The sequence below is a fragment of the Lithobates pipiens genome, unplaced genomic scaffold (assembly GCF_037356315.1).
Source record: "Lithobates pipiens isolate NorthernLeopardFrog02 unplaced genomic scaffold, aLitPip1_a1.2 Scaffold_22, whole genome shotgun sequence".
Classification (NCBI taxonomy): domain Eukaryota; kingdom Metazoa; phylum Chordata; class Amphibia; order Anura; family Ranidae; genus Lithobates; species Lithobates pipiens.
In genome coordinates, this window is record NW_027507784.1 from 317,479,745 (window position 1) to 317,505,227 (window position 25,483).

The 25,483-nt window shown below is 42.4% G+C and overlaps 2 protein-coding genes across 3 annotated transcripts in view; one reads left to right on the forward strand and one right to left on the reverse strand.

The window, feature by feature from the left end:
- SLC5A10 (solute carrier family 5 member 10) overlaps positions 1–25,483 on the reverse strand; it is a 217,596-nt gene that overhangs the window by 120,849 nt on the left and 71,264 nt on the right. The window lies entirely within an intron of this gene.
- FAM83G (family with sequence similarity 83 member G) overlaps positions 1–25,483 on the forward strand; it is a 92,808-nt gene that overhangs the window by 50,974 nt on the left and 16,351 nt on the right. For both annotated transcript variants that reach the window (XM_077449431.1, XM_077449432.1), the window contains exon 3: positions 24,390–24,514. In XM_077449431.1, the coding sequence (XP_077305557.1) occupies positions 24,390–24,514 (125 nt within the window). The remainder of the gene's footprint in view (positions 1–24,389; positions 24,515–25,483) is intronic.

A 25,483-nucleotide genomic window follows, 5' to 3' on the forward strand; every position in this document is an offset into this window, starting at 1 on the left:
AGTATATACGGAACCTGGTGCTTTATTTCTCCATACTGAGGAGGAAGCTTTAGGGAAAAACTCTCAGCGCTGGAGGCAATCAACTCCCTAACCGTACACCAGTTTCTCCCCTCGTCATATCTGCAGCATTAGGGTGTGCTTAAGATATCTGCAGTAGTTTATTCTACCAAGCGTGTGGCAGGCCTAATTCATTGTAATTGCTAAAGCAGGTGTGAGCAAACTTTCTTGTGTTGAAAGTTTTCAAATTCCTTTCACATTGGCTCAGTTGTGGTGCGGTACCATTCAGTCTGAATGACACACCAACGCACCTGGGCGTCAAGCTGTGGTGCGCTGCCAGAAAGGGTACTTACACCATTTTTGGTGTGTTGGCAGCCCATTCGTTTTTAATGGGCTGCCTTAACGCACCACAATAGTGTGAATGGCCCCCCAAAGTGCAGCTTCAGACCGCATGTACATTTTTTCCAGAGGCCTCGGACCGTTGCTGGCAAAGCCAATGGGGAAAGGGGACTTTAATCCATATTTTTTGGATTGGACTGTATTGGTTGGAGGTACAGAAGATTTCTCAAAAATCACAGATTTCCCAATACTAGAAGACCATTTTTTTTTTCTTGCTTCGTTGTTCACAAATTCCACTTCAGAAATATAAATAAATCAGTGCTTCGTCACTTGGGTAATGCCACTAAAGCCTGTATTACTCTGTGTTGGAAGGATTCTCAACCTCCTTTCATCGCTATGTGGCTTAACAAGGTCAGAAGTATCGGTGCCCTGGGGGACTTGGTGCTTAGCACTCAAGATTGAAGGGAACAATATATTTAAAATGTGGTTGTCTTGAGATTTATTTGTATATTCAGAAGAGGTTACTAGAGAGTTGCCCTGGGGAGTGAGGTCCTTCCCGCCTTTTTCTTATTGCACGTAAGCAATTCATCTCCTCTGGGACTTGTCCCTGTCCCCCCTTCTTTTTGTTTTTTTGCTGAGGGGTCCATTTGAGTAAACCCTGGTACATTATGGATAGTTACTAAAACATGAAAACAAGAATGAGCTTTATTGATACTGGAATATCATGTTTTTATTGTACTTGGTCGTAGAATTTTGAGTTGTTTTGTAATGTATAAGAGATTTTGTACTTCTTTTGTGGAACATTGATGTTGTAATGGACTCTAGGCTCTTTTGTATAAATAAAGTAAAGCTGGGCTATCAATCACAAGCTGTCCCTTTTTTACGAAGCCTCTATCCATTACATGTCATTGGGCACTGCCATAGAAAAGGTAAAGCCAGGCTGTCAATCACAAGCTGTCAAAGATTCCTCCAACCATAGTGTAGATACAATAGGGAGATTGGGACTTAAAACCAACCATAGTGTGACAGTCACCTGCCATTGGACACGGACTTAGAGAAGGCAAAGCCAGTCATTCTTGTTATATGTTAAAGATGCCTCCAACCTTCGTGTGACGTCACACGGCTTTGGGTGCTGCCATTGCAAAGGTAAACTCAGGCTGTCAGTCTCAAGTTCTTTAAGAATCCTCCCAACTTTCTTATGTCAGTCACATGTCATCGGGCACTGCCGTAGAAAAGGTAAAGCAGGGCTCGCAATCACAAGCTATCCCTTAAAGACGCCTCCATCTATTGCACGTCATTAGCCACAGCCATAGGGATGGTAAAGCCAGGCTATCAATCACAAGCTGTTTTGCAATGATACCTCCACCTATCCTGTGACATGCGCGTCATTAAGTGGTATCATATTGCCTTTCACGCAGCATAGAGAAATATGTCAGGATGTTAAGCATGAAGAAGGTCGCTGATTTGAGTATGCCTGCACCCAAGGGGGTGGTTCTAGAGATGAGGGTTCAGCTGTTGACTTCTAAGGAAAAAAAGTCCAAATATTGCAGATCGGTAATAATGCTGTAGGCTGCACATTGTGGGGTAGGAAGAAGAGCTCTTGAAAAGGTAGATGGATCAGAAAATATAGGTATTTTTTGTTTCTACATACCTAAGATCACTTTAAGATAATAAATGCCACGAGTAAGGGGTTGAAGGGGTCAGGACTTTGTACACCTAGAAGTTCCCAGCATTATACACTGGATGACATAGGAGGGGCTGACTGCAGTGTGTTTACTGACATCTGCGTACCGCCCTTACATCAGATTAAGCCAAGGCTGTAGCATTCCATTAGACTGGGAGAGGCAGTAAAGCGTCAGCTTGCGTCCGAGACATTTATGAAACCTGGTACAAAGACGATAACTACGTATGTTTAGTAACAAAGCGCGGTCTGTTCTTTTATGTCTGCTGCTTCCCTACTCTGACTTTACAAAGAGATGCAACTGTTCAGGGTCAGCAGCCCTTGGGTGGGTGAGGTCCCCACATTTTCTTCAATTGGCCATATAACTTTAATTTACCTATTTGTTTGGAATGTGTATATGTCACTTATATATGCACCGCCGCCAAAAGTATCATTAAAGTAAGCCAGCTTCTATTGGCATTTATCACTACAAAAAGTATGATGTTGTTGTAGTCTGTATCAATTGAAAATGTCCGTCTACACAAAACTTGGGGCTAGTTCACACCACATTCAGTCCAATGCAAAAACGCATTAAAAGTAGATTATATGGTTTCCAATGGCATAGTAAACACCAGCGGGTCAATTCCAAAAAAAAGTAGAACGTGCTGCATTTTTCCTCTACTGGACTTTATGGAAACATGGTAAAACGCATCAAAAATGCACTGGACCCCAGTACAGTGAAAAAAAAAAAAAAGCATCTGGAATGCATCCAGAAATGCATTAAAAACACTCATGCAGAAACACATCCAGAATGGCTCTGGAGTGCGTTTTTTTTTTTTTTGTTGTGAGAACCAGCTCTTAGTGATTGTAAACCCTCCCAGGTGTGTTTTTTTTTTTTTTTTTTTTATACGTAATTTAAGCAGCTGTTTTAATCACATACTAAGTAGGCAGCGTCTTTATCTTTAACAAACTGCAAAATAAAAAAAAAAAGGACCCCTGCAAGATAGTCATAATGTGCTAGTATGCACGGCATACTAGCGCCTTATGACTGACTTGCCTTTAAAATAAAGCCCTCAGGCCTACGGGCCACCTAGGTGACGACTCCTCTCCCCCCTAGGTGGCCCCTCCCTCTCTGCAATCTTCTGGGACACGTGACAGGTCTAAGAAGATTGCCTGTCCACTGGGTGAGCGCAGCGTGACTCGCGCATGTGCAATGCACGCCCGGCCATGAAGCCGCAAGCTGTAGTTTTTAATGGCGAGGCTCTGTGCGGCTGCATCGCCGGGCTGTGGAACAGGTAAGTGTCTGATTATTAAAATTCATCAGCACTTTTGGTAGCTGCTGACTTTTAAAAACTTGCACACCATAAAAACGCAGTACAGATGCGTTCCGGGTGCATTTCTGCATGCATGTTTTTGATGCATTCCAGGGCATTTCCCCCTTTGTTTTCCTTCACCTTAAATGGGGACATGTGCGTTCCGGTGTTTTTTTGATGCGTTTTACTGTGGTCCAGTGAAGGAAAAATGCAGCATGTTCTGCTTGTTCTGAACTGAACTGGCCAGCACTCAGGGGACAAGCATAGTTATTGGTTATTGTGGTTGAAAAAGGACACGTCCATCTAGTTCAACCAACAAAGGGGTGGGAAAAAACACACACCTCCATATACACTACTCAATACCCAATGTTGTAGGCAAAAAACAAACAAACAATAAAGCATGATCCAATTTGCTTCAGCAAGGGGGGGGGGGGTAGGTTCTGCCCTGATCCCTGACATGTGATGCAACAAGGAGCAGCAAAGATTGTAAATTTTTTATCTGAAATGCTTTTAAGCATTTCAGCTCCAGAAGGTTTTACCCACTTCCTGACCAGGCCATTTTTTGCAATACGGCACTGCATCTCTGACAATTGCACGGTCGTGCGACACTGTACCCAAATAAAATTGATGTGGGGTTTTTTTCCCATAAATAGAGCTTTTTTTTTGGTATTTGATCGCTTCTGCACTTTTATTTTTTTCACTATAAACAAAAAAAGACTGAAAATTTTGAAAAAAACAAAGAAACTAATTTTTTTTACTTTCTGCTATAATGTCCAAAAAAAAAAAGGGAATTTCTCCATCAATTTAGCCCAAGATATATTCTTCTATATATTTTTGGTAAAAAAAAATCCCAATAAGCATATATTTATTCATTTTGCACAAAACTGGATAGATTTATGGACTATTTCTATATTTTTTTTATACTGGTAATGGTGTCAATGTGTTTTTTAGCGTTGCTGCGACATTGCGACAGATAAATCTGACACTGAGTGACACTTTTTGGGGACCAGCGACACCAATACAGCTATAAAAATGCACTGATTACCGTATAAATGGCACTGGCAAGGAAGGGGTTAACACCGGGGGGGCGATCAAAGGGTTAAATGTTCCCTAGGGAGGTGCTTACTAAAGCCTCGTACACACGATCGGATTGTTGGCCAACAGAGCGTCAGACTTTTGTCAAAAGGGCTTGTGCCAGGAACTTGCCTTGCATACTAACAGCATACAATTCTCAGCCAACAAACACGAACGTAGTGACGTACTACGTGGAATTTAAGCCACCGTTTGGACACCTGCTAATGTCGTGTTTGGTGAGCATTGATTCCAAGCATGCGTGTTTGTGACAGACTTGTGTACACACGATAAGAAAATCTGACAACAGACCGTTGCCCGCTGAAAATTTACTAGCCTGCTATCCAACATTTGTTGGCGGAAAGTTGGACGACAATTGTCTGATGGAGTGTACTAATGGTCAGATTTTAGGCAAACAGACTGTCATCACGCAATTCCCTGTCGAAAAATCCGATATTGTGTGTGAAGCTTTACTGTGTGGGGCAGAGTCACACTGAAGGAAAAGAGATCCGTAATTCAGCTCAGCTGAATCGCAAGATCTCTCTATCCCTTCTTGACAGATCCGCCATTTTTTCCATGTTTACACAGGTAGATGGGCGATCCGCCTCTCCTGTGAATGATCGGCGGGTCGCAGCGGCCATTGCGGCCTGCCAGACACACTGATTTGACTCCTGCTGTGTCCAATCACAGCAGGTACGTGATTTAGCACAGCCGGGCCACCCTGCCACAGTGAATGTACGTGGGGCGGTCCAAAAGTGGTTAAAAAAAATGAATCTCTTCATGGCGAGTCCCGTGTTTATAAGAAATGGTTAATTTTGCCTTTTCTCTGCATTAAGCAAGTCCTCGCCTGAGTGAAGAAAATTTTTGTCTGGAGGACAGGGTGTGGACCATGTAATGTATAGAATGCAGATCAGAGGGGAGGAGGAAAAACGTTGTGTAAATATTAGTTGGGGGGAGGGGGGGGGGGGGTTGTGCGTTCTCACACAGGTTACCACAAAGCGCGTTTATTGTCTGAAATGTTACTCTTTGACTTTTTGTCTTAAGTGTCATGCAATCGTGCTCCAGGCGTCAGATTAGATGCTGTTTTTTACTTGGGAAATCTAGAGCTCACACAAGCCTTTGGGGAAGCCTGCGGCATTGGGGACTTGTGAAGATATCCTCATTGTGCCAGAAATTAAAGTGTAGCAGTCACTGATGAAGATGACATATTATTAACCTCTTTCTGGTCAAACACCTAAATGCCCAGGCCTAATGTATCACTGTCAGTATGTGTCATCTAACCTGACAATAACACAGACTGTTTTCTTCCCTTAGACCCCTTACACCAGGGATCTCCAAACTACGGCCTTCCAGCTGTTGAGAAACTACACATCCCATGAGGCTTTGCCAAACTCTGACATTCACAGACCTGACAAGGCATGATGGGAATTGTAGTTCCTTAACAACTGGAGTGCCGTATTTTGGAGACCCCTGCCTTACACACTGGACGTTAAAATAATGTTATTAAAACGGCAGTAGCTTTGCAGTCTTTCAAATTTTTTTTATTTTTTTTTAAACATTTTTGATATTGAGATATATATATCCTCTCTCTCGCTATATATCTATATCTAGAAAGTGTGTGTGTGTGTATATATATGTGTGTATATGTATGTGTGTGTGTGTGTGTGTGTGTGTGTGTATGTATGTATATGTATGTATGTGTATATATATATATATATATATATATATATATATATATATATATATATATATATATATATATATATATATATATATATATATATATATATATATATAAATCTGTCTATTGATCTCCCTCTCTATAGATCTTTCTATCTATCTCATATTAGAGAGAAAGGAAAAAAAAATTATATATATATATATAATATGGGCTGAAACAACTAATCGATTATGAAATGAATCGATTATTGTTTTCATAATCAATTAATCGGCCAGTAACATAATGGGGTTAAAAAAAAAAAAATAATTAGCCTATTATAGTACAAAAAGAGCAAATAATCGCTACTGTACAGGGCTGGTGCAAGGATTTTTGGCACCCTAGGCGAAACCTAATTTTGCCGCCCCCCATTGGCCCCGCCCCTGACTCCACCCCCAGAATACCGCTTCACCAGCGCTCAACAATTCCGCCTCACCAGTGCCCATAAATTGCAGACTTGGGGGGACATTTGGCAGATCAGTCAACATAATTGATATATATACACGCACATTTTAAAATTAAATGTCATGGTCATCACATTCACATAATGTTATTCTCATTAAGGCCCCTTTTACTCTGGGGCGGTGCGGGCGTCGGCGGCAAAGCGCTGCTATTTTTAGCAGTGATTTACCATTGTTTTAGCGGCGGTCTGCGTTTAACGGCCGAAAAAGGGTTAAAACCGCCCACAAAGCGCCGCTGCAGTGGCGCTTTGCCGGCGGTATAGCCGTGCTCCCCCATTGATTTCAATAGGTAGGAGCGGTTTCACCGCTCCGAATATGCGGCTAGCAGGACTTTTTTCACCGTCCTGCTAGTGCACCGCTCCAGTGTGAAAACCCTCTGGCTTTCACACTGGAGTGAAAGGGGCCGATTTTTTCAGGCGCTATACAGGTGCTATTTTTAGCACTGTAGCACCTGAAAACCGCCCCAGCGTGAAAGGGGCCTAATAGAGAGAAAGCAACAGTTTTTTGCTTACCTCACGGTCACACCAGTAACCTGTTGCTGGCACCAACTGTATTTGCCAGCCTGTGTACCTGCCTCGTGTGGAGTGGTGCCTCTTCTCTTCCTGTTCCAGCTAGCCCAGGCTGCGCGCACCTGACCCCAAGCTCAGAGAGTGGCCTTCAAGTGCCACACCGCCGACGTCGCCCTGCTGTATCCCATGATGATGCATGCTGCATCCATCCTCCATCCATCCTCTATTCCGCTGTTGCTTGGCACTGGCACAGTAGTAGTTGCAGCAAGGACAGTGCAGCCAGCCAGGAATAAAATAACCAGCGGCCGGGCGCCCTAGGCGGTTGCCTAGTCCGCCTAGTGGTAGCGCCGGCCCTGCTACTGTAAATATTACTCACTGTTCTACAGTAAAAATACAGTAGTGATTATCTGCTTTTTTTCTACTTTAAAGGGCTAATTTTAGTTTTTTTTTAACCCCATTATTTTAGTAAACGTCTTAGACCTATATATATAATTTTATAAAATGTTGTTTTTTTTTTTTTTTCTTTTTTCAATGGATCAAAAACAAATGCTGGTGAGCCAAGTTTTTGAGCGTTTTGACGTTTATCAGCGTTTGGAGTTTTTTTTGTGGTCAGAAAAACAACTCCTGAACGAGATTTTAGGGAGTTCAGAAAACAGCCCATAACCTCCACTGCTGATAAACAACCAACAAACATCCATGTATGCATGGACACATAGGATAACATAGAGGGGAGTTTATGGGCTATTAAAAAAATGCCCAAACTCCCAAAATTGGGCGTTTTTTATGAGCTTCAGTGTGCATGGAGCCTTAATAAGATCAACGTCACTTCTTAAGGCTGCATCACACCTGAGTGTTTGCAGCTTGTAAAACGCCCAACAAGCAAAATCCCATTCATTTCAATGGCACCTGTTCACATCTGAGCGTTTTGTCACCTGAAGCAAAACTCCCGAAGCTCAAAAAAGTAGTTTCTGTTTGGGCAGATTACATGCATTTTTCAGCTTTTTACATTGTGCAAAATCAAGGCAAAAAAAGCGGTAAAAATCGCAGTAAAAACGCATGACTTTCTGTCTGAAAACAAAAAGCTCAGGTGTGAATGCAGCCTTAAAGTGGTTGTAAACTCTGTTGCACCATTTTTACCTACAGGTAAGCCTATAATAAGGCTTACCTGTAGGTAGCGTGAATATCTCTTAAGCTTGCACAGGTTAGGAGATTGGCACATGCGGATACAGTGAATATGTCATTGGCACATGCGCACTGAAGAAACTGCCCGCTCGTGCCCTTTTCTTCAAGAGCTTTGCCATGACCGGCGGCTCCCGCGTGCAATTTCGGGTCCGGGCAATCATAGTGCAGGAGCCTGCAAACGCAGAAACAACTCCAGGAGATGTGGCTGGTCACAGCAATGTACGGAGACCAGTGTTGTTGAGTGAATTCCTTATCCGGGGTATATTAACAGTTAGAATCAGCGTGCACTGTCTGAAATTCGAACCATGTATTAAGGCCTCATGCACACTAGGTGTTTTAATCGGCACTTTTAGAGGCGTGTTTTTTTTTTTGTTTGTTTGTTTGTTTGTTTTTTTCCTGAAATCTAAGAACCCCTTAAAGTGGTAGTAAACATAATTCGATTGTAAGCTCTAATGAGCAGGGCCCTCTGATTCCTACTGTATTAAAGTGTATTGTATTTGTACTGTCTACCCTCAAGTTACAAAGAGCTGCGTAAACTGTTGGCACTATATAAATACTGTATAATAATAGCAATAAGGTAAGTTTTTAGCCTCAAATAAACATTAAATCCCAAAAAAATGAGTGTACCATCATCCGAATCAATACATTTTTTGGAAACAAGGGGTTATAGGAATGGTGGGGCAGTTGCCGATACTGTACCCGGCATATCCAAACCTACAAGATTGTCTGGAGTTTATGGACTATGTTGGTACTTGATAATAAATGTCACTCAAATATAATAAAAAAATATATACAAAAGTTTAATAATAATATATACAAACATGTAAACATTTCATGAAATAAAACCATATCCACTACAAACAAACAATTTCTAACGGGTTTCCCCTTAGGATTTATGTTGGAGTGGAATGTCAACGTACCTCTAGGAACGTTGTCATTCCACTCCAACATAAATCCTAAGGGGAAACCCGTTAGAAATTGTTTGTAGTGGATATGGTTTTATTTCATGAAATGTTTACATGTTTGTATATATTTTTTGGCTATTAAACTTTTGTATATTTTTTTATTATATTTGACTGACATTTATTATCAAGTACCGAGAATGTCTGGCGTTTATGGACTATCTTGTAGGTTTGGATATGCCGGGTACAGTATCGGCAACTGCCCCGCCATTCCTTTAACCCCTTATTTCCAAAAAATATAATAATAATCATGTACTAGTATACATTACAAACTAGCACATTATGAAATGCTTGCCTTAGAATGAAGCCCTCCAGCGGCACGCTGTTACTGCTGACAGGGCTTCCATGTTCACTTGGCGTTCCTTCCAGGTTTGCATCCTATGGCTGTCTGGCCACGCCGACATCACTCCCACGCATGTGCACAGGAATCTCAGACAGCGGCACGAAGGGGGGGGGGGGGGGCACGGGTATGCCAGCCCTTCAGAGCGCATTTGCCAGTCATATCACCGGCTACATGCAGTAAAAATATCTCCTAAACAGTGCAAGTTTAGAAGACATTCACTGTACCTACAGATAAGCCTTATTATTGGATTACCTGCAGGTACAAGTAAAAAAAAAAAAAAACTTCCACTTTAACAGCTTGCCGACCAGCCGTCGTAACTTTACTGCGGTAGGTTGGCACAATCCCACAAACAGTTGTAGCTATATGTCAGGTCATGGAAACGGGATAGCAAGCGCCCGCGCCCGCTGCACAACTGGGGTGCCAGTGCTCGTGGCCGGCGGTCGTGATGACCGCCAGCCACGAGCGATCGTGAGCAGGTGACGCAGAACAGGGACAATTGTGTGTAAAAACAGACTTGCCTGTTCTGTTCTTAGAGGAGTGACAGATTGTGTGTTCCAATTAGCTAGAAACCACGATCTGTCACTTCCTCCAGTCATTTCCCTCCCCCTACAGTTAGAATCCCCTCCAAGGGAACACAGTTAACCCCTTGATTGCCCCTAGTGTTAACCCCTTCACTGCCAGTGACTGTTTTACAGTAATCAATGCATTTTTATAGTATTGATGGCTGTATAAATACCAATGATCCCAAATTTGTCCGATGTGTCCGCCATAATGTCACAATAAAAATCACAGATCGCTGTCATTACTAGTAAAAAAAAAAAAAAAAAGTAATAAAAATGGTTTAAATCTATCCCCTATTTTATAGACGCTATAACGTTTGCGCAAACCAATATATGCTTATTGCGATTTTATTTATTTTTTTACCAAAAATATGTAGAAGACATATCCTAAACGGAGAAATGTAGCTTTTTTTTTTTTAAAAATAAAATGGGGATATTTATTATAGCAAAAAGTACAAAATATTGTGTGTGTTTTATTTATTTATTTATTTTTTCAAAATTGTAACACACACACGCGCGGTTTTACTGGTGTTTAGAAGCACCGTAAGCACTAGGTGCATCAAGCACATGGCTGTTCATTTCAGTGTCATTAATAAATTAAATTAATATTCTGGACAGTGAAATTAATAAAAGCCCAAGCGATTGCTGCATCTAAACGCATTTGCAAAAATTAAGTGCATTTTTGACACTACTTTTCTCCTGCAAGGAGAAAGAGGTTTAGAAAAGCTGGGCAAACATCCAGCGTGCATGAGGCTTTATGGTTGGAGTCGGCAAGTTTAACAAACTTTATATGATCACCATGATAGGCCATCATGATTTTTAGCGCAGATTAGTGGTTTTCACCAAAAGCTGGATCTTGATACTAGATGCACACGCTGCCCATTATTGACCCTCTTTGATGAAGGCTTTCAAATGACAGAAGGATAGTATGGGGAACAATTAAACTGTACATTTAATATGAATCCTACCACAGTGACTATTAGGTCAGCTTCCAGGTTTTTTTGTCAAAGCTTAATTGAACAAGCTGAAGTTAGAAGCCGATTGGCTACCATGCACAGCTGCACCCGCATTTCTCCAGTCGTAGTAAATCCAACCCTTTTGTCTCTTCTGCCAAATAAAAAGTTTGCCTTTTCTTAGAGCATTTTTTGATTCTGTTGTATGCAGTGTTTTGACAATTGCACAGTGTGCACCCTCAGTCCTCTGTCATGTGTAAGATTCCGAGAACTGAATCGCATAATGTACATTGATTGATCAGCCATAACGTTATGACCACTGGTAAAGTGAACAGCTTTGATTTGCTTGTGATGATGGCATCTGAGAATGGATAGGATATAGACAAGTGAATATGTTGTCCCTGAAGTTGATGTGTTGAAAGCAGAAAAATGGGTAAGCGTAAGGATTTAAGCGACTTTGACAAGGGCCAAATTGTAATGACTGGCTCTCCAAAACTACAGCTCTTGTGGGATGTTCCTGGTCTGCAGTGTTCCAAGGAAGGAAACTGGTGAACCGGTGACAGGGTTTTGGGCAGTCAAAGCTCATTGATGCATGAGGGGGGTGAAGGCCTGACCCGTGTAGTCTGATCCAATAGAAGATTGCTGATTAAGTTAATGCTAGCTCCAATAGAAAGGTGTCGCAAGACACTGTGCATCACAGTTTATGTATGGGGCTGTATAGCTGCAGACTGGGCAGAGTGCCTTTCTACTCGTACCACCTGTGCCCGCAGCCAAAAGTGCTTACAGCTGGCATGTATCAGGACTGGACCACGGGCACATTTCCTCTTACATAAGGTGAATACCCGGGGGGGGGGGGGGTCTGTGCATCGCTTACCTGGGGAAGAGATAGTGCATCTTGGTACTATGGCAAGAAGACAAGTCGGTGGAAGCAGTGTGATGCTTTGTCTACTGGAGTCCATGCCTCAATGGGTCAGGGCTGTTTTGGCAGGAAAAAAGGACCTATTCAATATTCGGTCTTGGGTCATGATAAGGGAGGTGGTAATAAATGCTATGGCTGATCAGATGATCTCAAGCGTGTATGCGTGGGAGATACACCCACACAAAACGGCAGTCCAGAAGAACACAAGAAGATTGCAGGGTTGGCAAAACCTCCCATGGCCTTCCCAGCAAGTTCTGCTTGAAGCAGTTTTGATGTGTTTTTTATACTGGGGCAGTGAAAATTAGAAAAAAAAAAAAAAACTGTGCAGTTTTAAAAACCCTTCCCCAGCTGTAATGGGTTAATATTGGCTTTGTAATTATCTACTGACATTTAGCATGCCAAGGGTTATATTGAAAGCAATCATTGTGTGGTGTCAGCCTTAATGATGTGCATTGACCGGTCACATTCTTCACACCTTTTGATGTCACCTGCAAGTCTTTGCAGAGGAAATGTTAGGATATGTGTCATATCCATTCACAGGAAAAGCAGTCCATTTGTGGTCTGAGATGGCATTTTTATCTCTCTGATCGCTAAAAAAATAGATCTCTGTTTCACGAGGCTTCAAAAAATGGCAGCTGTTCAGTTAAACCATAGCACTCTAAATCTCAGTACCTTGCTGGTATTTAAATTGACAGCACTTATTATGTGTAGACAGAGTAATGGCTAAAGTGTGTGCTTCGTCTGTATTTTTTTAAGAGAGATGTAACCTATGAAATCACTGGAAATAGTGGCAAGAGAAAGCCTTTTAATCTTGAGCGTGAGCTTACATGCTTCCTTCCTCTGAGGTCAATGTGTATCATTCATGCTTCAGACCAGGGCTCAACAAATCCCAGGTGCCAAGTCGCTATTGCAAATAGAAATTGCACCCTGAAGCCTGGGCTTTTCTCAGCCCATTCACTGCTGACACCAGCTCACACTCTTCAAGCTGAGCGGGTGTCGGAGGCGATCCCCATCTCCTGGGGCCGAGCTGTGTAGCTGATTGGCCGAGATTAGGTGTGTCCCCTGTCCGGGGGTGGATCAGATGTCAGGGGTGGGCCCTGTGCAGAGGTGGGTGGCTCTGTTTCAGTCGGGGCAATGTGGGTGTAGCGGGCTGTCAGCACTCTGCTCTCGGGTGATTGGGCTGGACGAGGACAGAGCATCACCGCCAATGGTGAGCGCCTTGAGGATAAATCGGCTGTTCCACACACCCTGCTTGCCCCTAAATATGTATCCCAGGTTCCACTTGCCCATCTGCATGCCCGGGACTGGCATAGCAGTTGCCATGGGGTAGAGGGGAGGGAGGAGAGCTGACCAACAGACTTGTTGATGACATGTATGATGTCACTTCCAGGTCCCCATTGACAGTTTCATGGCCATCAAGGCCGGGAAAGAATGTAATGCAGTGTGATCTGCATTGCATTGCTGTACATTCAGTAGAGCACAGGTGAGCTATCCAGGGTCCCTGGATGTCTCATTAAAGAGAACCGGTCACCAAAAAAGTTGCTGCATAGTAGACTGTCACCTACAGTACCTTGAAAAAGTATTCATATCCCTTGAAATTTTCCACGTTTTGTCAAGTTACAACCAAAAATGTAAATTTATTTTATTGGGATTTTATGTGACAGACCAACACAAAGTGGGACATAACTGAAGTGGAAGGAAAATTTTAAAATGTTTTTCAACATTTTTTTACAAATATCTAAAGTGTGGCGTGCATTTGTATTCAGCCCCCTTTACTCTGATACCCCTAACTAAAATCTAGTGGAATCAATTGCCTTCAGAAGTCACCTATTTAGTAAATAGAGTCCCCCTGTGTTTAATTTAATCTCAGTATAAATACAGCTGTTCTGTGAAGCCTCCAGAGGTTTGTTAGAGAACCTTGGTGAACAAACCGCATCATGAAGGCCAAAGAACACACCAGACGGGTCAGGGATAAAGTTGTGGAGAAGTTTAAAGCAGGGTTGGGTTATAAAGAAATATCCCAAGCTTTGAACATCTCATGGAGCAATGTAAGTAAGTATGGCACAACTGCAAACCTACCAAGACATAGCCGTCCACCTAAACTGGCAGGCCGGGCAAGGAGAGCATTCATCAGAGAAGCAGCCAAGAGGCCCATAGTAACTCCTGAGGAGCTGCAGAGATCCACAGCTCAGACGGGAGAACCTGTCCACAGGACAACTTATGCCGGCCATACGTGGTTCGAATTTCGAAATAATTTTCTTTCAAAACTCTTATCTAAGAATTTTCGTATGAATTTCGCACCATTAGTGGGCTGCAGCAACAGGCGATTTTCGTGCGGAAATCAAATTTGAGGAATCGGACATGTTGGAAAATTTTTGAAAAACAAGCGATTTTCTAATCAATAATGGGAGAATCGTGCAAGAAATGTAATAAGAAAAGAAAATTTACGGAGAGAAAAGAAGCTTCCCGGCCACGAAAATTATTTTCTGTAGCAGCATGAGGTGAAATTGAAGGCTTGGTCAGCCAAATTTCGAAAATCAATGGTGGCATCATTGGATCACAAAAAAGAAAACTTTCTGATTTTGAAAAGAAAATTTGTTCAAAATTCGAGCATGCATGGCCTGCATTAGGCGTTCACGCCACAAATCTGGCCTTCATGGAAGAGTGGCAAAAAGCCATAAGAAGTCCCGTTTGCAGTTTGTGAGAAGCCATGTGGAGGACACCGCAAACATGTGAAAGAAGGTGCTCTGGTCAGATGAGACCAAAATTGAACTTTTTGGCCTAAAAGCAAAACCCTGTGTGTGTGGGAGAAAACTAACACTTTACATCACCCTGAACAGACCATCCCCACTGCAAAACATGGTGGTGGTGGCAGCATCATGTTGTGGGATGCTTTTCTTCAGCAGGAACAGGGAAGATGGTCACAGTTGATGGGAAGATGGATGGAGCCAAAACAGGGCAATCTTAGTAGAAAACCTGTTAGTCTGCAAAAGATTTTACACTGGGGCGGAGGTTCACCTTCCAGAAGGACAACAACCCTAAACATACAGCCAGAGCTACAATGGAATGGTTTATATCAAAGCATATTCATACTATTCAGACGCTCCCTCTTCCAATCTGACAGAGCTATCTTGAAAAGAAGAATGGGCAGATATTTCACTCTCTAGATCTGGTAGAGACATCCCCAAAGTCTTGCAGCTGTAATTGCAGTGAAAGGTGGTTCTACAAAGTATTGACTCAGGGGGGCTGACTACAAATGCACGCCACACTCTTCAGATATATATTTGTAAAAAAAAACGTTGAAAACCATTAATCATTTTCCTTCCACTTTACAATTATGTGCCACTTTGTGTTGGTCCATCACATAAAATCCCAATAAAATACATTTACGTTTTTGGTTGTAACATGACAAAATGTGGAGGGGGTTTGAGGGGTATGAATACTTTTTCAAGGCAATGTATGTGATGGGGAAAAAAAATGTAAATCATTTTTACAACGCAAAAAAAAATTTAAGTTCCATTCAAGCACATAAAATCCATAAGGCTTCCCTACCCCCACATATACACACATACAAACGTAAATGCACGTGTTGGGGTGCCTACATTGGAAAACATTGATTGCAATACACGTTATGTATTGCCGTGCACGCTGGAATGAGAACAATGATTCTAACACCAGACCTCCTGCGTAAGGCTAAGGCTCGGTTCACACAGGACGCGGCACGACTTGCAGCGCCGCGACCTCAGCGGCGACTTGCAAAACGACTTCTGTATAGAAGTCAATGCAAGTCGCCCGAAGTCGCCGCAAAAGTAGTACAGGAACCTTTTTTCTAAGTCGGAGCGACTCGAGTCGCTCCTATTAGAACGGTTCCGTAGTACAGAACGGGGGCGACTTGTCAGGCGGCGAAGTCACCTGGACAAGTCGCCCCTGTGTGAACCGAGCCTAACTAAAGTTGTTAAATTTTTTTTAAATAAAAAAAAAAAAAAAAAAAAATTAGATTTAAAGCAAATTTGTCAAGCCCTGCTATAGACCTTTATTTGTTAATTGGGTCTTATGTCTCTTGTTATTACCGTTTGGATTATGCCATTCATCTGTTACTCTTTTGGGGGAATTGATCAAAGCTGGAGCAGACAGACTCTGGAGCAGTTTTGCATGACCACCAATCAACTTCTATCTTTAGCTTGTTCACTTATGCCCTGTACACCCGGTCGAACATTCCAACAACAAAATCCGTCTGATTTTTTTTTTTTTCCGACGGATTTTGGCCCAAACTTCTCTTGCATACACACGGTCGCACAAAGTGATCGGAAAATCGGATCGTTCAGAACGAGGTGGCGTAAACCACATACGACGGGACTATATAAAGGGCAGTAGCCAATAGCTTTCAGCTCGTAATTTATTCTGAGCATGCGTGGCACTTTCTCAGTCGGAATTGTCTACACATGATCGGAATTGAAATGATCGGATTTTGTTGTAGGGAAATTTTAGATCCAGCTCTCAAACTTTGTGGGTCGGAAATTCCGATGAAAAAAGTCAGATGGAGACCACACACGATCAGATTTTCCGACAGCACGATCTGATTGCACATTTTCCATTGGAAAGTCCGACCGTGTGTACAGGGCATAAGGCTTTAAAAATGAAGAATGATAGAAGCTGCCATGCACAATTGCTCCAGATTCTGTCTGTTGCAGTTTTGATCTCTCACTCCCTCTCCCCCTCTCTCCCGTTTAATTGTCTGCTCTGGTTCATCCAGGAAATAAAACCTGCTCTTTCTGACTTGCTGCAGCTTCTAATGCACACTGTGAGAAGCTCATTGTGTGCAGTGAAGTCAGAGTAATACATCTCAGGAAGTGAGCCTGTACAAGACTGAAGGTAAAGCTGGGGTTTGGCAGCGATGTCACTAATTTCTAGAGAACTGACAAATGGCGACCTAATCCCCAACATTGTATGTGTGGGCAGACCATTTAGTTTGCATTACTTTACTTCTTTTTTTTTTTTTGGTCTGTTGGAATTGTTTCCTATGCAGGGGAAGGATCAGGGATAGTACAATTTAGATTCTTCAGAATAATAATTCTGCTAAAGAGATTTATGGTGGCTGTAAATCGACGTGCTTTTGTTTTTCCGAATAACTGTGCCTGGCAACCCACAAAGACCATAAGGACAATAAAATTGTCTTCACCATCGCATGTGCAGAAAGTCAGAGTACAAAGAACAAGATTATGTCCTACTTTGTATTATATGTCAAGTTCGTAGCTGGAGAACAAGGTGGATGCCCAATAAAATTATTATTATTATAGAAACTTGTATAGCGCCGTCAATTTTCGTAGCGCCTTTACATATATATTATACATTCACATCAGTCCCTACCCTCGAGGAGCTTAAAATCTAAGGTCCCTAACTCACATTCATACATACACATACTAGGGCTAATTTAGATAGGAGCCAATTAACCTACCGGCATGTCTTTGGAATGTTGGAGGAAACCGGAGTACCCGAGAGAAAACCCACGCAGGGCACAGGGAGAACATGCAAACTCCAGGCAAGTAGTGTCGTGGTTGGGATTGAAACTAGCAAACCTTTTTACTGCTAGGCAAGAGTGCTAATTAATACACCAATAAAATAATTCTTTTACCATGCATTTCACTTAATTAAATATTTTTTCCTTCAGGTTTACCAAATCCATGTAGTGCAAGGGTCTGCCTGATTGCCTACAAATTGAAACTCCTAAGGTTTGACCTCATATTATTATATGGTTTTGGTAAATCTGAAGGAAAACCTCAGCAGAAAAACTGATGTGTATGGGCTTCAGGGGCCTGTTCACACCATATGCACTGGATTGAGTTTGGCAATTTTGGCCTACGCAGTCCTGAAGCCTAAACAAAGCAATTTGTCTTATGTCCTATTTACGTTCTCACAAATGTGCTGCGCCAGTAAAACTGCCATCATGGCTGCTTCCAATATATATTCTGCCTTTTAGTCCCCTGTAGTTCCATAGTTGAGCCGATTCTATCTAGTATTATGAATATTCTGCCTTGGTTATGGATAGAGTGGGGAATGGTTAGACCAACTGTTGAGTTTTAATGTTGTCTTTGTCCATGCTAAAGAGATTTTACCCTCTTTAGTTGCCCTGATGCATTTCACTGGGATCAATTAGTGAAGGCTTCACTGTTTTGATGGCGAGGTGTCCGTGACATCTTCAGAAATGTGAAGATTAATAATAACTCTGTAGCCAGAGGGGACGCTGTATTACGCAGGGCCACTCCGGTTTCAGGTCTGGTTACATTTTTATGACATTGCATTTCGATCGCATGTTGACTGTTCCTGGGCTACAGTAACAAGCTTGCATGTGTCCACAGCAGCTGCTTCTCACCCAACACGGGGCTACGGTGTTCTATGTATCGTGTTGCGGAGTTCTGTAAATAGATCTTTCTTTATTGCAGTTTAAAGCTGGGATCATTGATGCATTCTCTGTAACCCCATTGTCTACCAGTATGACTCATCTCTCTAGTGTGGAATGGATAATGGGTGGATAGGTCAAGAGAGGGTGTCCTACCCATGTTTATACTAATCATTTCTGTCTTGCTCAACAATTGACGCAATTAACTGTAGGAGGTCTGCCAAACTTTGCAGAGCTCCACTCTAAGTGGTCATCTTGGTTGCGATGAAGGTGCTCATAGAGCAGGAGGTCAAAAGTAAAACTGCCCCAATGTATAAAGGGGAAAAAAAAGATGATTCTATATACACTTACCTTTTTTGTGTCTTTAAAACTCTCGGCTGCGTTGCTGATCCCTGGGTGTCTCCAATGCCACGCTGTTCCCCTCTTCTCTTCCTATATAACCACAGGATATACAAGCCAGCTATAGGAATAGCTATTGCGTTCAGAGTGGGGGAGCAGGATTTTTGACACACCTAAAGCACCAAATACTTGCAACGGTAGGGAAGATCAACAAGGCCTTGGCGTTTTAATACCCAGACCTCTGGCCACCAGTATATAGCATATTTTTTTACTGGCTGGATTGATTTGACTTTCAGCCCTATAGTGCAATGTGACAAAATGGACCTGCTGTTTAAATTCACTCTTTTATGTGAACCAGTGGGGAATGTGTCAGCAGTTCCTAAAAGCACCGTTATTTGAAGTAGAAAGTACCTTTTTTTTTTTTTTTTCTTGCCACAAGTATGATCCCCTTGCTCTTGAATTCCATTGTGTGATCTAAGGTCTGGGGAAAAGATCACAGGGTCTCTGGCTGTCAAGAGCACTGTGAGTGTTTGCATCATTTAGAGAATTATTATTATTATTATTCAGGATTTATATAGTGCCAACAGTTTACTTAGCACTTTACGATATAAAAAGGGAGACAATACAATAAAATACAAGCGAATTAAGAGGGCCCTGCTCAGAAGAGCTTTAAATAAGAGCTTAATAGGGTGGGGCAGGTGGTACAAAGGGTTGTAACTATGGGGAATGAGCTGATGGAAGAGGTAGGAGATTAGTTGGAGACGTGATAGGCCAGTGATGGCGAATCTTGGCACTCCAGATGTTTTGGAACTACATTTCCCATGATGCTCAACAGCACTGTAGAGTGCATGAGCATCATGGGAAATGTAGTTCCAAAGCATCTGGGGTGCCAAGGTTCGCCATCACTGAGATAGGCTTTCCTGAAGAGATGAGTTTTCAAGGATCGCCTGAAAGTAGCAAGAGTAGGGGATAGCCGGACAGGTTGAGGTAGCGAGTTCCAGAGGATGGGAGAGGCTCTGGAGAAATCCTGGAGACGAGCATGGGAGGAGGAGACGGGAGCTTGAGAGTAGGAGGTCTTGAGAAGAGCAGAGAGGACGATTTGGGTGATATTTGGAGATGCGATTGATGATGCAGCTTGGGGCAGAGTTGTGAATGGCTTTGTATGTTGTGGTTAGTATTTTGAATTTAATTCGCTGGGTGATTGGGAACCAGTTTAGGGATTGGAGGAGAGGGTTGGCAGACACTAAGCCGTTGGTAAGTTGTATAAGTCTGGCAGCAGCATTCATGATAGACTGAAGAGGGGATAGCCTATCGAGAGGCAGGCCAATGAGAAGGGAGTTGCAAAAGTCAAGGTGAGAGATAACAAGGGAGTGAATGAGCAGCTTAGTGGTTTCATTTGTTAAAAAGGGGCGAATTTTAGAGATGTTACGGAGGTTAATTCTAAAAACTTTTGACAATGCAAGGAAGAAGCTTATTATTTTCAGCTAGGCAACCCCTATTAGCAAGGTAAACTCTACTGCACTACTAAAGTTGTCCCTTCATGGCTGAACTTATTTCTCCTGAATCGGCCCACATTGAGGTGTGGGTGGCCCTCCTGTTATCACCCAGCTTGACAAAAGTCAATTTTTCAATTGACCGCACAATGACTACATCCAATCAGATCACTGTTTAAATATTCAGCAGCTGCAGGTTCCGCTGTCTGTTGAGTACAATAGCTGTCGGGGGGGGGGGGCCTTCATCCATACTGTTTAGCAAGGATGGGGGAAGCTATCTATTTTTCTCATTTAGCCTATAAGGCTGATTGAGAGAAATTGAAGAGTGTATGGCTAGCTTAAGCTTGAAGCAAAGGCTGCATATATAACCTGCCTGTGCATTTAATTTATAATTACAGTTCTCTGTAAATTCTCTGAATATGATTGTTTAATTCGTGTTACTGATAGAAGAGCTGAGAATTTGCACCCGTACTAATATGACAGCCCATGATTGACCACTGTTTGAAAAATGTGATTGATATTCTTTGCACCAGTATGAGAGCTGGGAGGTGTAGGCCCACTCCTCATCTACGCTTGGGTAGGCTTTTCACATATACCTGAAACGTGCCTGCTCGCAAATCTATGGCCAGCGTTCTACAATATGGCAAAGTATTAAAGCGTCTCTTTTGGGATAATCAAGCTCTGAATACAAGATGTTGCTGAAAATGAAATTCTAAATGTGGACCTCACTTCCTGCCTGTGCCGCCAAACGCCGCTGTAAGAAGAGAAATGAATGCCCAAAGACTAATCAGGTTCCAACACTTCTGGGAGTGTCATATATTCCTAGTCCCCCACTGCATTCAACGGTTCCTTTTGCTTACCCTCTATATCACAGCTGTGTCTTTTAGTAATGTCGGGGTCAGCAGGAGAAACCACTGAACAAAAATGGTGACCAGGAACCTGACCCTTCTGAAAAATACATTCTGAATGGTCTTCAGCTGTTATTTCTCCAGTAGTAAAGCATTCAGTGGAGTGGACCTTTTTTTCCTCTCAGGCACGTCTTTCATCCACAATTTGATTTTGGCAAAAGATTCTCTTAAAAGTGGCCTTCGCAGACCACCAACGCCATTTAGTGATTTACGTCTTTTTGTCCAATTCCAGTTTGGGAGATTTTATAGAGTCCCGTGGCTAGTGTCTGCTACTCCATGTTGAAACATTGGTGGTCTAGAAAATCCCTAGATGGCAAATCTTGGTTTTTGTTTCTTCTTCTTTTTTTTTTTTTTTTTTTTTTTTTTTTTAATTCCTGCAAATTATGCTATTTGATATGTATACAAATAGCACAGAATAATACATAAAAAAAATTGAGCAGCCACAGAATAATAAAATTAATTGAGCAGCCAGACAGATGTCTGCACTTATTTTCCTAACTAAACTGCCAAAAAACATTGGATCTGTATGTCTCTGTCATCCTCTATTATGAAAGAAGTACGATGTTAGGAAATCACAGAACCTCCTTTTAAGAGGCCTTCTCCAACTCTCTCTTCTCTTCCTCTTTCACTTGCAAAAAAAGGACTAAAATAGTTATCGTTTATTAATATCTTTATGCACACATTTCCCCAAAAAAACCGCACTTACATTGTTCAGGTACTTATGAGCACCACAATACAAACTCCTATATTTTTAAAACTTCATCTAGTGCATTCCACATCAATACCACAGCTCTGATACCGTTACTTCCTGTATTTCTGAGAGTGATGACAGCATCCAGCAAGCCCTGTGCTTGCACGTTTCGTCACTGGGCCAAGTGACTTCCTCGGGAACATAAGCGTTTGTATTGTGGTACTCATAAGCACCTGAACAATGTGTTTTGTGTTTTTTTTTTTTTTTTTTATGGGGAAGTGTGCATAAAGATATTAATATGAATAAATCACTATTTTTTTTTTTTTTTACAGTTTATCCATGCTGTTTACATTATTTTTTAATTTATATATTACAGGCATTCCATATAGCATCAACAATTTACTCAGCGCTTTATATACTGTATTTTCACACCAGTCCCTGCCCTAATGGAGCTCACAATCTATGGCCCCCATCTCACATGCATACATACACATACTAGGGCCAAACCTTACAAGAGCAAATTGGAATGTCTTTTGAGTGTGAAAGGAAAATAGAGTGAGCCCTCAGCAAAACATGAAGAAAAAACAGACCCTGCAGCTGTCTTTCTGCTCGATCTAGCAGACAGTGGTGATCCACATACTATAGAAGTATGAGAAGAAGAAAAAAGACAGCAGCAACCTAAGGCTTTAAACTTTCACAGTCATTTATAGAAAACAATATCAAATGGCAATTGTGCTTGGCCAAAAAGACAGTCCGCATGTCCAACACCCGTGGCCAGCGGCAGGGCCACACCCTAGCACTTTAGCACCCAAAGGCCAAGCCTTTTTCCGACACATCTCACGCACATGCAAAAATCAGCATTCTCTGCCACAAAATCGCCCAGAACTCCAAACATCAAACATTTCTTAAAGCAGAGGCCCCAGAGAACAAAATGGTGGGTGCTGAAATCCCCTATGTCAGACGTTATCTGCGCAGCGGTTCCCAAAAAAGCAACCTGTTCCGAAAAAATACACTTTAATGTTTTTTAGTGCACAAAAACACAATATAATACCCATTTTTTTTTTTTTTTGTAAAATATAAACAACGCTTTAAAAACCCCTACAGGTTATCACCTGAGATCTGCACAGGAGTTACACAGGTCTGGTGCTAGAATCAGTGATCTCAATCTGACGTTGACACCTCACATGTGTGATGCAGTTGCTGTCTACATACTGACGAGGGACTGACACGTGCATTCGCCTTTGTGCATCAGATTTTTTAAAATGTTATCTTTATTTTTACGCATTACCTTTTTACATTATTTTTAATTGCTATCACAAGGAATGCAAATATCCCCTGTGACAGCAACAGGTCCTCCTTACTGAGATATCTGGGGACTATCAGACCCCAGATCTCCCCCCTTCCTATAAAAGCTTTGGATCATACCAAGATCAGTATGATCCGATAGATAAAGCACTATTTTAGTCCTTTCTTCTTTGCATACGGCTGAGTGGAGGAGGAGAGCGAGTTGGAAAAGTCATCTGCGATTTTTCTAGAACATCTATTAACTTGTGGCAAAGTTTGAAAAGAGGCTGGTGACCGCTGAAGTGACATAATGGTGTAGCACTTGTTCATTTAAAAAAGACATGAGCCTTTTCTGACCATGCATTAATTGTAGGGTCAATTGCTTCAGGTGAGAGCACAACCGATGATGGTATGAGCACAGTGTTGACAAGAATTATAATTTGAAGATTCACGAGTGGAAAGCGAATAATATTGATCTTGTATATAAGAGCCTTACCTAGATTGTTCATGTTTTATGTTAGATTTAGGCCCCTTTCACACAGGGCGGATCAGTGCTGATCCGCCCCGTGGATGTCCGCTTGCTCAGCGGGGATCGCCCGAGCGATCTCCGCTGAGCAGAAGACGACGGGTCCATCACTGCGCAGGGACAGACCTGTCACAGCGCCGCTCTCCCCTATGGGAGATCGGATGACGACGGACCGCAGTGTCCGTCGTCATCCGATCCGATGACAGATGGAAAAATAGCTTTTTCCTCCGTCGCACTTTTTCGGATCGGAGCGGGTCGGATGTCAGCGGACATGTCACCGCTGACATCCGACGCTCCATAGACCCCTATGGAGCATCCGTTCAGGTCCGCCTGAAAAACTGACAGGCGGGCCTGATCGTTCGTGTGAAAGGGGCCTAATGGTTTGGTTATATTCAAATGTTTGTGTATAACTTAAGGCTGCACTATCTGGTATTTTAATTTGACAGGAATATGGGACTGATAAGTGTCAGCAGCTATAGAGCATATATTTCGAAATTTTGTATAAATAGCAGCTCACAAGGTGCGCTTTATTATATGAAGTTAGGACTTCTTGTTATACTACATCACTGCCTCTTTGGTATTGTCAAAGATGTGTTTTATGGACACAATACGTTCCACATTCTGAATTGAGGGCTTGGGCACACAGTTTGTGTAAATATGAACAGCCATTGTTTAAAAGATTATGGTGGAGGACAATAGTCCTGTGTTCTGGCTTGTTGTCTGGGAAACCAAATAGTAAAACATTTTTGTTTTCTTCTTCTGCAGAACCTAAGGGTCCGGACTCTCGGTGGCCCGGAGTTCTACACACGTTTCTCCACCAAGTTTAAAGGATGCCTTTCACAGAAATTCATGTTTGTAGATGGAGACAAAGCAGCTTGTGGATCTTACAGGTAATGGCAAAAAAAATTCAGCAGGGGAAGGACCAATCGTAAAACTTGTCTTGCTGCATTTGGGACACCCCAAAAAATTATAGTGATGAAGGTGGCAGCTTGCGAGATTTTCTCCTTAGTTCTGGCATTCAGTCCCACTGCTCGCTGCCTGTCAGTCTGTAATAGGTTGAAAGCTGCTGTGGCTTGACAGAGCTGGACGATGTACCGAGTGGTACCAATGTGTAGAGCTGTATGCTCCCAGGGAGAAACGCCCAGAATTCAAGTAGTCTGCCTTCCGGACATTTGTCCCTGGGCGCTAGTTAGTACCTCTTGGTACAACGTCAAGCCCCATCCAGCCGCAGCAGCATCCAGCCTCTTGTAGTCCTTTGCAGACCAGTGGGACTGTATAGTGCACCTGTGCCTTCCATTCACATGAAATCGCTGGAATCCCAGGCAGAGCGGCTAAATGCCCAGTGTGCAGTAGGCAGTAGTAGTAAGAAAAGAACGGCTGCACATCACAGGAACTTTCCAACGATTTTATTCCAAAAAATAGTAAATAACACCTAACAAAGACAGAGTGTCTGAAACCAGGAGGTGTCGCGTGAGTTTCACACTGACTTCAGTACTTTTTCAAGGTATTTGAAGAAGCACTGAGGTCATTGTGAAACGCACGCGTCACCTTCTGGGTTTGGACAGTCTGTCTTTGTTGGCTGTTATTTCGATCACTGGTGGCGGCCCATGGCTTGCACCCAGCGCATTCGGACTGTAGTGACTGCTCGCTTGGAGCAGCGTTTTTCCTTGTTTGAATAGTGTTTTGAATTCTGCATGACCACAAGATGGGTAGGCTCTGAGGGTAAAGTAGAAGTGGGGATTTGAACAACTAGAGATATGGTACAACCCCAGTTCCAAAAAAGTTGGGATGTTGTGTAACGGCTACATAAAAACAGAATGCAATGATTTGCAAATCTCATCAACCCATATTTTATCGAC